Below are 11,859 nucleotides of genomic sequence, written 5' to 3'. Positions count from 1 at the left end.
GGGGGGGGGCGGGGCATGCAGTGACCCAGCACACGGAGCCATCCGTATGCTCCCCCCTGGCAGAGCTGCCAAAGGTACCTAGTGCCAAGGCCTCCGGCATACTGGCAGAAGTGAGGCCAGTGGGGCGGTAAGACTGAGCAGCTAGCCTGCTGCCCCCAAACTCAGGCAGGAACCGAGCTCCTGTGCCTTCTCCTGCAGAGCGCAGAGGCCGCGGCTGAAGCCACCAAAAAGATGGAAGCTGGAGCTGGGCGAGCCAGTTACATCAGCTCGGCCAAACTGGAGCAGCCGGACCCCGGGGCCGTGGCAGCCGCCGCCGTACTCCGGGCCATCCTGGAGACGTTACAGAGCCAGAGCGCGTGACTCCAGTCCTGTCCCCATCCCTGACCGCTGCTGTGCAGCTGCTCAGGGCCACGTGTCCTCATCTCCGCCTCTGCGTGGCATCTGGTACATTGCTCCTAGTTTCCCAGTGTAGGGATGGCGCCCGAAGGGACATCCCTCCTCTGTCTAGCCTGAGGTAGCCTCACCTTTTTTGTGAAAAGGATCCCTTTGCACAATCATGTTTTAAATGCACAAAATAATTAGATCGGAGAGGAAATCAATTATATTGCAATATAAGTGTCAAAATAATAATTTTCCCCAAATCCCAAATTTCTAGACTTCATGTTAAGAACTGTTCTCGAAGGCACCGTCCCCTCCAATCATCCAGGAAGCCCTGATTTTAACACCCAGAACCAGGCAGACTGTCTCAGGCCAAGGAAAGGCTGGCTTTGGAGCTGTGAACGCTTCCTCAGCCCTGGTCCTTTTGGCCTTGCCACAAAAGTCCGTGTTGGTTCCGGGCCTGACCGGTTCTGCTCCCCATCATTCCCTCTCCTTCCAGGGAGGGCGGAGTTGAGTCTGGCAGGATCCCAACCCCTCCAGATGGTCAGCCGTATGCCTCCGTGATAAAGATTTTTCCTGTACCTGTCAGGGTGAATGTGTTTTTAAGAATCTTTCTTTGTAAGCCTTTTTGTCAATAAACAGGCAGAGGGCTAACCCCAATAAATCATGTCAAGCTGCAGTAAATTTGGTGCAATGTGGTGGCTGCCTCCTTCCCTACCTGCCCTGCCATGCCCACTGGTTGCTCAAAGCCTGAGCCAGAGGTGGAGATGAATCCCACCGGCTCATCTGCAAATTGTCAATCTCTTGACAGCTGAGACAGATGAGAAGTGTCAGATTTGAACTTGGCACCCTGGGGTTTCCACGCTTCAGAGCACATGCCCAGTACAGGCAACAATGTTGATGGGGATATCTCTGATCTAGGGCAGACAGAACCCGTCTGTAGGTACAGTGAGTGGCCAAAGAACCAGACATGTCTCAGATGGGGGCAGGGGGCCAGAGGACCTGCAAACTCCACTTTCTTATAGGCCGTGAGTCATGTACAAGGCCAGTCTTCTTGTTTTCCCAAACTTCTGCCTCTCATCAAGGGTGACTTTGGCTAAATCCTGGCCTGACCAGGAAGAGGAGGTGGCTAAGTCAGTCACATGGGCCCACTGAGCAGAGACTCGGGCGTGTCTCCAGGGCCTCACAGTGGCACCATTTTGTTACTGAGTATGTAGTTGATGGACACGAGAGAGAGCCTGAGGGGAGCCCTGATGGGCAAAGGTCAGTCTCCATCCAGGTCCTCTCCAACCACAGGTGGGCTCTCTCTGATGACGGTGGTCGTGGCCACACAAGATGGTCTCGAAGCATTTCGCCCGCAGGACGTTATGGGGTCTTGAGCCATTCTCTAGGATGCATGTTGGCTATCTCTGGATATAAAGCAGCAGCAACCTGAAAGAAGGGTCTAGACAGGCCCTATCTGCAGTGGGAAGGAAGGCAGCATGGTCATTAGGAAGGGGCTATGTGTAGTTCTCTTGTGAAGAATTACCTGGTTCTGTTCTCGGGCCTGACAGGCAGCCTTGAAGTCGGAGAGCCAGACTGACTGCGTACCTGAGGCCAGCCACTTAACAGCGGCTAAGTCTAAGTTACAGGCTAACTGCCATCTTGCTTTGGTAGAAGGAATTTCCACACTGAGAGTTCTAATTAAATGCCAAGTCCCACTGGCCCTTGCACTGGTGAGAGGGAGGGCCCAGCCCAGATCCATAAGTCACACAGGCACACAATCCGGCCAGACAACGGTCAGGCAGCATTCACAGGCTGTCCTGGGCTCTGGAGATCTGAAATCAGACCCTCGGAGTCAGCTGGGCCTTCTGAGGCCACCTAGTACAAAACGCCCTCTCCAAAGCCCCACACACGTGGAAGCCTGGGGGCCCCAGGTAGGCGAGGCCAGGGATTCAGGCCCAGTCAGACTCACAACCAGGAAATGCAGTAAAAACAACTTTAATGGTAAGGAGAGGTTAAAAGAATACAACTTAGGAAGTTAAAAGGATCTTCACAAATAGAAAAGCCACCTCCCCTCAAGCTCAGCAGTACTAAGACCTTAACCTTAGCAGGGCAGGGAGGAGCTCCAATGGAATCCTGACCAGATGCCCCAGAGGCCACACAGCCTCAGCCCCCCTGCAGAATCAGCCCCACTTTACGCTAAAGAAGCTCGGCTCCAACCATGATCCTTAGAAAGTGTGTTTTCCCTTTTAATCAAGGCGAAATTTGCTGATATCACGCCAGAAAGCCTGGCAGTCTTGGATCCTTAAAAATGCATTGAATGAAAACTTTCAGGCAGCCCAAAGAGGTTGACCCCAGCTGCACCCTGGCCTGAAAACACGGGCCACTCACTGAGCCAATCGACTGAATGCTCCCCTAGGAGAGAGCTGTGAGAGCCCTAGGACTGCAGTCCACACTCGGAGAGCCCGAGCCCTTGGCCACGCCAGGCCTGGTTTAGGAGGGAAGTAGAGGACCACACCAGCAATGGGGAGGGGAGAGGAGGAAAAGACCAGCCGCAGAAGACAGGACTGTTGAGGAGCGAGGAGTAGAGTTAACTCGGGAGTCTGAGCTTCCCCTGAGGCATCTGCGCCCGAGTGTGGCCTGTGTAGACTCACTCTGGGAGGGTTCATACTGCCCTCCCGGGGCCTTGGTCAGCCCAGCCCAGGGATGGGGTGGAAATCTGGCTGTGTCCGAGCAGGCAGCTCTGGAAGCCGGATGGTCCAACAGTGCCCACGGCCCTGCCGGGACAATGGCGCCACCCAGGTCTTCTCCACCATTTCCAAGAGTGTGAGGAGTTCCTGAGGAAGGGTGCTGGGGGTGGGGGTGTTAGGAGGCTGACCCTGATGGGCCAGGAGCAGGTCCCGGCATACTGAGTCCGGAAGATCAAGTCCAAAGGCGGCCCTGGTAGTAGTCCCCACTATGATGCAAGTTTCTTGGGAGGGCAGGTTGGCAGAGTTATTGGGAGGGCCCGGACGCAACAGGCACGTAAGCAATAGGGTAAGGCCGAGATCCAGGTCGCAGATGGAGCCGAAGCTAGAGGGAGCAAGTTACACCCTCCCTGCTACTTTACAAAGGCCTGGGAGAGAGGATGAGCAGCAGAGGACCTCGCCTCCACACTGGGTCGTGTGGGCAGGAAGGAGCAGAGAGGGGTACTGGTAGGGACGCCCTGGACGCAGGCCCAGCCCTTCTACCTGTCAGCAGCCCTGCCTCTGCCTAAGAGGAGCTAGTTGAGAATCTCTAAGAACTGACTCGTGACATAGCTGACATTGTGATGAAATAGCAGCGCCTCAAGGGAGAGCCTGAGAAAGGGGCCGAGAGGTGCGGAAGCCCGCGCCGGCCAGGAAGCAGGTGAGGAGCCCAGCGGCTAGCGTGCAGGACGGGAACAGGGGCAGAAGAAGTCTGGGACCCCGGCCCCTCTCCAGGCAATTCCAGAGCCCCCAGAAGAGCAGAACCTGGGGGAGAGTGGCGCTGGTGCAGCCTGCTCCTGGGGGGCCCTTCGCGCCTCACTTCCTTTCATGTAGCAGGGGCTAGAAAGAAAGTTGAGGGGATGTGAGTCCCTGTCACCCGCCTCAGGCTCCACAGACCAACGCCCAGCACCAGCAGGGACCCCACTTGATACAGAGGCCCAGCCCAGGCCACAGTCCTCCCAAGGAGATGCACTGGCCCAGCCCAGCGTTCCAACCCAAGGCCCCATGGTCCAAAGGCCTAGCCAGGGGGCTCCACTCATCCCCGAGAACCCAACTGCCCCATCCCACCAGTCATTAGCACTAGCTTTGTGGGAGCCACTTGGAGGGAAAAGGCAAGAAAGACCCTTATTGAAAATGTGAATCTCCCCTTCTCTGACCTTCGCCCTTGTCCTTGCATGGGGCAGCCAAGGTCTAACAAGGTCATGTGGGGAGATGGGCTTATCTGTGCCTTCTCTCCCAAAGTGCGCCTCTCCAAGCGTCACCAGATATCAAGGTGAGAAGGGGCCTTAGAGACGCTTAAAACAAGGGAATGGAGGTCCCGCATTGGAACCTGGATTCTTCTATTCCCTGTCTGAGTGACTTTGTGAAGGTCACCTCCCCTCTCTGGGCCCAAATGAGGGGTCAGATCAGCTCTCTGATGCCCTAGGACCCCTGCCCAGGGTTGCATGGCTCGTGTCCAAAGCAGGGCTTAAATTTTGTCTCAATGGGCCATGATTTTCTCTCCATCAGCGTCCTCGCGTCTCTTCCAGCCCCAGACCCCGTCCCCTGGTTCTTCCCCCACCCCTCACTGCCTTCCCCTTGTTCTCCGGCCACATGGACTTCTACCTGTCTGTCGGTCAGGATGCCTGGTTCAGGCCGCTTCCACGACGAGACCAGTAGGACATAGAGCACAATTCCCACAAAGGCGACCACCAGCATTCCGGTGATGTTGGCAAAGCAGGCCTCCGGCGGGAGGCTGGAGTAGGGGGCAGTCGCGTTCTTCCTGTGGGGCGACAGTGTTGGCTGTCCCTGGACCCTCCACCATGACTCGCCATCTGTCTCTGCCCAGCGTAGGCCTCCCCACACTAAGGCCCAGTGAAAAGGCGTTCCCCTGAGGTTTTTGCCAAGTGTCAAGGCCAGGGGCTACAAAAACCTAGCAATATGGTTGACCAGTTTCCGCTATGATGCTATGAACACATAGGTACCCAAGAAATACTTGACTGGCTGACCAACCTCTTCTTGGAGAAAGACAGATTCTCTTCTCTTCCCGATCAGAAGGTAGGTGCTAACTCAAGGAGGGTGGCTGATAAGCCCCCCGGGCCCCCAGTCCCCTGGCCCTCCCTGTGCAGACAGCCCATCCTCAGGGGCAGCTCTGTGGACACCCTCATTCCAGCTCAGACAGATCCCACTGCCCACCTTGAAAGCATAGCCAGGGCCCTACAGGAGACTCACAGATTGAAGAGCTTCTCATTGATTCCGGAGAGGACAGAGGCCATGGACAGGGACAGGATGACGGCCCCAAAGAAGACATGGATGGGCTTGAGGAGGCTGCGGAGCGATAGCGATGCCCAGGGTAACAGGAAGACGGTGAAGCCCAGGAGCCACTGAGGGCAGAGAGCCATGGATCCGGGAGGGGCAGGAGCCAGCCATCTGCCCTCTCCTCCTCTACCCCCCAATTCCACCCCACACCACTTTTCAGGCCCTGGACCCTCCATTTCCATGGGACACCCCGAGTCCGACAAAGAATTTTTTATTTCCAGTCACGCTACATCTATGCAGTCTTCCCAACTCTGCCTCTGCCCTCCCCCAGCTGACCCAAAGCAGAGCTGTCCAGATCATTCATTCCTGTCCAAATGGTCTCGCTTTCTACTTATGCAAATAGGAGGCCTGGTGGCGGAGCGAGTACAGAGCCGGCCTCAGACTCAAGATCTGAGGGGCTCGAGTCCTGCCTGGAACATAAACAGCCGTGACCCTGGGCAAGGCTCTTCCCTCCCGAGGCCCCCGGCAGCTCTCTCGGCCATGAGTAGCCATCTGCATCAGTGAAGTGAGTTTCCACACCAGGAGATCCTGTACCATAAACTCCCATTCCAGGAGCCACAATGCCTACGTCAGGATTCTGATGGTGTCCGTTTACGTCCTTCGACCATCCCCAGCTTTATCCTGAGTTTTATTAGTCATGTTTGTTCTGAGTAGGCGTGTTGGCACTGGGCCCATCAGAAGGCCAAGGCTCCAGACTCACAGACCCAGCAGACCCTCAGAAATGTGCTGATGGCCCAGGCAAGGGAAGGACACCCACCTGGCAGGCAAAAAGGGTGACGGCCGTGATCCCCACCCAGCTGTGCAGGGAGTAGAGATTCGAGAGCCGGTTGTGGTAATGGAAGTTAAAGACGGCGACCAGCCCCAGCACCGCCAGGACGAAGGCCGCCAGGTGCAGCACCGCATGAAGCAGCTTCCACGGCAACTTGGACCCGACCCAGGACTGGGGCAAGCGGTACACCAACGAGGCTGGGGGAAGACCAGGAGCCAGGGCCCATCCCTCAGCATGGAGCCTCTCAACAGCCCCAAGGGGGAAGGGGGAACGGGGTCCCCTTAAGGTTCCACTTGATCCTGAAGTCAACGTCAGGGCTGCAACAGCCCATGTAGTCCAACCACCTCATTTTTCAAACAATGAAACTGAGGCTCAGAGAGGATGTTCTTGCCCTGGGACCCTCCCACAGGCAGTATACTGCTGAGGTAAGACTGGAACCTGAGGCCTCTCTTCGCTGAACCCCCAGCCTCCAAGCCAGTCTAAGGGCCTGACCCACCTGCCTGTGCCATGTATCCGAGAGAGAGAAAAGAGCAAAGAGCAGGCCAAGGTCAGCCCGATGGGGCCAGGACAGGGCACGGGTCCCAGCCTCTACACGCTGCCAGGAACCTTGCTCAGGCCAAGGCTTTTATTCAAAGCCCCCGGGCTTGTGCTTTCTTGTCCTGGTCAGACCCTTGCTCACCAATGTGAGGAGCTCCTGGCCCAGGTGCTCCCTTATAATCTTACTGAGCTGCCCAAATAATACCAACTCCTATTTCAATGGCCCTGGAGAGCTTGGACCAGTGAGCCCCACAGACCACAAAGTGCTTGCTTTACAATAATCCAGTGAAGGGGTAAATGGTCTAAGAAGGAATCATGCCCATTGGACAGATGAGTAAACCTATGCTCAGGGAAATGCCCAAGATGATACAGGGTGACTTCAATTCCCAAGTCAATGGTGTACACGATCTCAGAGCGGCCCTCCCCCCAAGCAGGGGAAGGCAGAACGGCCCCAGGTCTGGAGAGCCAGTGGGGGAGCTAGCAGAGGGCCCCCACCTCCCGCTGCCCCTCCCTGGGGCCCGTCCATGCTCTACTCACCAGCCCCATACAGCACCACCATACCAGTCACCATCAGGACTGGGTGCCAGTTGAACATGAGTTTAGTGCCATCCCAGCCAAAGCCGTCATGCCAGTGCTGTACCCAGTAGACAGTGAAGAGTGTACAGAGGGAGCCCAGGGTGCCCAGGACCAGGGAGAAGAGATAGAACTGTCCCATGGCCATCACGTTCCTGAGGAAGGACAGAGCGGGTCACTCACTCCTCACGTGGGCTTCTCCCCTAGAGCCGCACCGCCAAGAGGTGACCCCCCTCTCTCTCTCACCCCAGCCCCTCACGTCCTGCCTGCCCAGGCACGGCCTATGTGCCTTGCCCAGGTGTTCTGGGAGCCAGCTAAGTCAGATTTCTAGCTGGTGAGGGGTGGGCGGAGCCTGGCCCTGGCATCTAACAACTCCTCAGGTCCGGCCTGGGTGGAGCTGTGAGGACAGATTCCTTTACCACAGGGAAAAGGATCCTCCCCCAGGGAGAGGGATTGAGGAACATTCAGACACAAGGGTGCTAGGAGCAGGCCTGAGGGGGCCCCAGCCACAACTGGACAGCCCTGGCTCTTGTGAGGGGGCAGCCTTGGAAACACATTGCAAACACTCCAAGTGATGCCCATGGCCCCACATCTGCTGCCCCCGCTTCTGCTTTCTCAGACTCAAGGGAAACTCCGGAGGAAGAGAGTGAAGCAGCAGGTCACGGTCTGGGGACCACAAAGTCTATTCTGAGATTTCCCACAAGGGCTGCTCAGAAAGGGAAAATTACCAAGAGACTCCCAGGGCATGATGGGACATGGTGCCCACACCTCTCTGGGACCTCTGCCCTAGGCTGCCGCTAGGAAAAAAGCCAGGGGCAGGGCACGGTGTGCCTGCCAGAGAGGCCAGAGAGTGCCCTACTCTGCATCTTCTGGGCAGCCACACCAATCCAACCTCTCTACTTATGTGACTCTGAGCAGGTCATTTCCCTCCTCTGGGTCTCAGTTTCCTCAGCTGTAAAAAGGGAGGCCAGAACTTTTAAAGGTTTGCCCCACTAGAAATTCTGCCCTCGATTTGATGAGTGTGTCACCAGGGCCCTCAGGGTTCGGGGCACAATCCAAGGCACAGTGGGCTCTGCCCACTTACATTCAGCCTCCCAAAGACCCTTCAGCCTCAGCCAAGAAAGGCAAAGTGCCCTCAGGGGACAGTCAGAGGACAAGGAGAAACAGCCAGCACCAGCTAAGCTCTCCCACCTACCCCAATGGGGCCCACCAGCTCCCGTTCCTGGGCTCCCCTGTGAACTGGCAGCTTGCACAGGGAGGCCAAATAGCTGGCTGGGCACCGAGCCAGCGAGTGCTGGGCAGGGTCCAGAGGTCAGTGAAGGGAGAAAAACAGAGCAGGAGCCCCCAGGAGGTGGGCACAAGAAGATTGCGCCAGATATCCTAGCAGCGACAGGGTTTTTCCTATCAGGCTTGTGGGTTTGTGACCCCCACCCTAGACCCATCAAATGGGTCATCAGCCTGTCAGGTGAGAGTTAGAATGCCCCCCATGGGACCCCCATCTACAGGAAACTGAAGTTATACAGGCCTCCTGCCATCTGCTCTGCCCACCTTTTCTCCTCCCCCCACAACAAAGAGCCTCTGGATGTGACCTGGAGACACCGTGCCCTAGCCCCAATCTGTGCAGCTTTGTGCAGCCCTGCTCTGATGGATGGAGAGCTGAGGGAGCCAGTATGAAGTCATCTAACCTATGAGATGTCACTAGGTGGTCCAGGACCCTTCATGACCGACCAGGGAACCTCTACACCCCACCTCCAGAGACCATACCACCCCCAGAAAGTAAATCCAGTCAGCTCCGAGCCTTGGAGCCAGCCCTGGGCTCTGACTTACGTCCCATTGGCCAAAAATCTGCCAGAAGCCCGGGCCTTCCCAGAAGTCTGGCTCTCCCCTCTGCCTGCCCAGGTAAGGTCTGGGGCCCTGAGTGCTCAGAGCACTCAGAAGTGGGTGTGGAGCAGACAGCTTGTATAGCAGGTCTGAAAGCAAACATCGGCAGAAATGAGCTGAACTGCCAGCCTCAGGCTACTAAGAGGATCAGGGCCAGGCAAGCCTCCAGTGGATGGCCTGGGTCCTCTGTGGAAGGTCTAAAGAGAGCTGTGGATGAGAAGTGTGTAAGCTGAGAAGGAGCAGAGGAGGTAGAATTAGTACCACTAGGAAGGCATCTCACCCAAATCACAGAACCTTCTAACCTTGCAGGTGTGTCTCCATCTAAGCATGTCCCTGATAAGGTGTGACCAGTCAGGCGGTGGGGTGTGTTCACCTTTCATTTGGCTTAAGAGCTGCTGACTCTACCCCTGGTCATCAGAAGGGCCACCCTGGAGCCAGGATCCTAAATCCCTGGGCAGAACCAATGCTGGGCCCAGCCAGCCGACAGAGCTACTCTTTCCAAAGGAGTCTTAAAAACTAAAACAGAGTTCACAAGACACTCACGCTTGGAGCAAGAGGCTAAGCCTGGGCTGCTGCCGAAGGAGGAAGGGTGAGTAACAGTAACCTTTCCTCTTTTCTTAACGAAACAAAACAAAAGCCCGAAGACGGGAGCCTGCCAATGTTAGCTAAGTCTGTGGGCCTCACTTCTATGCTGATATAACTCTACACTCCAGAGAGTAATTGTTCAAGAGGTAGCGAGATAAAAAAGAAAAAAAAGGCAAAGTCTCAGAGAACCAGCATGAATCCCCCAAGCTTCGAGTCTTTCTTTTTTTCCCAGGATTACCCGGCTGGTAGAGGGCAGCTCGCAGGACACGTTGTCACTGGTATGACAGGCCCACCCGACCATCCCTGAGGTTCTTCTGGACCAAACTACATTTTGGGAAGGCCAGAGCCGATTCTATTCTGGAGACAGTCCGGCACCGGGAAAGTAGGGTGGTGAAGGATCGAAGGTTACGTCAGGGGAGGAGCAGGGGAAGGCATCGGGATGTTAAACTTGAAGACGACTTTGGGGCACAATCAAGCGGCTCAAGTACCTGAGGAGCTGTCTGCTGGAAGACAGACTGGCTTTGTCCTTCGCGGTCCCAAGGTGGAAGAAGGGGACGCGGGAAGAAGTCAGAGAGGGGCAGGGCTAGGATTCACACGAGGAGAAAATCTTCCAGAACAATCACGGCTCTGCAAGAGAGGACGAGGCTGGCTGGCTCAAGAAGCCCAGGGCTCCACCTCGCTAGAGGTCTTGTAGCCAAGGCCGACTGACCATTTGCTGGGAAGAGGCATACGCTTGTGAGATTCTCATTCTAACACTGGTCTCTGAGTGGATGGCCATTAAATAGCGTCTACTACGTGGCAGGTATGTACCAAACATGGGGATACAAAAGAAGGCAAAAGATAGTGCCTGCCCTCAAAGAACTTACAACAACCAAATAGATACAAACAAGTTATCTATGGAATAAATAGGAAATAATTAAGGGGAAAAAAAGGGACTAGAGCCCAGAGAGATTTGGAGAAGGCTTTCCGTAGAGCGGCATTTTAGCTGGGACTCAAGATCCAAGAGACGAGGGTCTTGTTCAAAGAATCACCAGGAGGCCGGTGTTACTGGATGAGAGCCCACTTGGCCGAGACTGAGCGTTCAGAAGACGGAAAAGGCAGGAAGGGGCTGGTTCCGAAGGGCTTCGAAGGCCAAGCAGAGGACTTGGATTCGATCCTGGAGGTAAGGAGCCACCGGGGATTACTGAGTGGGGGGCTCGGTCGGACCTCCCTCGGATGGACCGGAGCAGGGCCAGGGTCAGAAGAGAGGAGGGGGCGCGGCGCCTTGGGGAGACGCGGCCGAGGTGAAATCAACACAGCCGGGCGGCAGGGCTGAGGGGGGGAGGGGTCCGGGCTGAGGCCTAGGCTGGGCGCCCGGGGGGCTGCCCTGGACCGCAGCAGCAGGTAGCACAGCCGCGTCCCTCACCCTGTTTGCGTTCCCTCGGCAGGGGTTTGCCATTTCCTTCTCTGGCCCATTTGACAGATGAGGAAGCCGAGGCAAACAGGGTCCCAGGCTCGGAGCACTGCGGCGCCCCCTGGCGGCCCTCCACGGAACTACACCGCGCCCAAACCAGACCCGCAGCAACGTGGGGGGAACGGGCAGAGGCCTTTCCGGGCCTCGATGGTATCTGTGAAACGGGCCTGAATGATTGGAGGGGGCAGGGAGGCGGGCTCGGCGGTCTCTCCCAGCCTTCCTCTGCTTCCACAAGTGTACGATGGGCCCTCGGGCCTCTAGGGTTCCTCCTGGTCCCAACTCTTGTGATCCTGTAGGAGGCCTCGCCCCAAGTCCACGGATGGCCCAACTCGGACAGCCCACCATCATTCCTTTCCAGCAGCCCCCTCCCCAACCCACCACCCTATCCACGTGCCAGCTAGAGGCCGTCCCGGGGGCTTCTGGGAAAGAGAGTCCCATAGCCTCAATTACTTACCGGAGACCGCCTCCAAAGAGCCAAGGGGCGAATGCCCCGCCTCTCCCTTTCACAGCATACCAGTCCTGTAGGTTCCCACCCACCCAGAAAGCCTCTTCCCTTAGAGAGCTTCCGGTCCCGCGCGAAGCGGCCTGGGAAATGGAGTCCTGCAGGTTTCCTGCAGACTGCCTTTTCTCGTCCCTTCAGCTAGCTTCCGGTCCCGCGCGAGGCAGCCTGGGAAATG

At 56.6% G+C, this 11,859-nt stretch overlaps 3 protein-coding genes across 7 annotated transcripts in view; 2 read left to right on the top strand and 1 right to left on the bottom strand.

Moving 5' to 3' along the window:
* The window catches only part of TKFC (triokinase and FMN cyclase), a 16,879-nt gene extending 15,817 nt beyond the window's left edge, over positions 1-1,062 (top strand). The window contains exon 18 of the mRNA XM_027858866.1: positions 199-1,062. Within this exon, the coding sequence (XP_027714667.1) occupies positions 199-360 (162 nt within the window). The 3' untranslated portion in view covers positions 361-1,062. The remainder of the gene's footprint in view (positions 1-198) is intronic.
* A 1,280-nt stretch (positions 1,063-2,342) lies between these two features.
* LOC114040720 (cytochrome b ascorbate-dependent protein 3) lies at positions 2,343-11,853 on the bottom strand. Of its 5 annotated transcripts, XM_027858868.1 has the most exons (8): positions 11,637-11,853; positions 10,218-10,356; positions 9,091-9,233; positions 7,228-7,418; positions 6,142-6,350; positions 5,298-5,449; positions 4,692-4,848; positions 2,343-3,926 (listed from the first exon to the last, which is right to left on the bottom strand). In XM_027858868.1, the coding sequence occupies exons 4-8, from the start codon at positions 7,409-7,411 to the stop codon at positions 3,903-3,905; spliced, it is 726 nt and encodes a 241-aa protein (XP_027714669.1). In that variant the 5' UTR covers positions 7,412-7,418; positions 9,091-9,233; positions 10,218-10,356; positions 11,637-11,853; the 3' UTR covers positions 2,343-3,902. The 5 variants fall into 5 exon arrangements, with proteins under 5 accessions (XP_027714669.1, XP_027714668.1, XP_027714671.1 ...); XM_027858867.1 differs by lacking the exon at positions 9,091-9,233; XM_027858870.1 differs by lacking the exons at positions 9,091-9,233; positions 10,218-10,356.
* Positions 10,365-11,859, top strand: part of TMEM138 (transmembrane protein 138) — an 8,490-nt gene continuing 6,995 nt past the window's right edge. Inside the window, exon 1 of the mRNA XM_027858873.1 lies at positions 10,365-10,891. The gene's annotated coding sequence lies outside the window, so the exon portion shown is untranslated. The remainder of the gene's footprint in view (positions 10,892-11,859) is intronic.

This window comes from Vombatus ursinus, unplaced genomic scaffold (assembly GCF_900497805.2).
Source record: "Vombatus ursinus unplaced genomic scaffold, bare-nosed wombat genome assembly UNPS02013931.1, whole genome shotgun sequence".
Lineage (NCBI taxonomy): Eukaryota > Metazoa > Chordata > Mammalia > Diprotodontia > Vombatidae > Vombatus > Vombatus ursinus.
This window is presented reverse-complemented; position numbering and strand designations above follow the sequence as displayed.

Bases quoted from the DNA above. Each gene is read 5' to 3' on its own strand.
- LOC114040720 (XM_027858871.1), bottom strand. From the start codon at position 7,411: ATGGCCATGGGACAGTTCTATCTCTTCTCCCTGGTCCTGGGCACCCTG. The intron at 6,351-7,227 runs GTGAGTAGAGCA...GTCTTCCCCCAG, and splicing joins GGTGGTGCTGTATGGGGCTG to CCTCGTTGGTGTACCGCTTG. The intron at 3,433-4,691 runs GTAGAAGTCCAT...TGCTCCCTCTAG, and splicing joins GCATCCTGACCGACAGACAG to CTTCGGCTCCATCTGCGACC.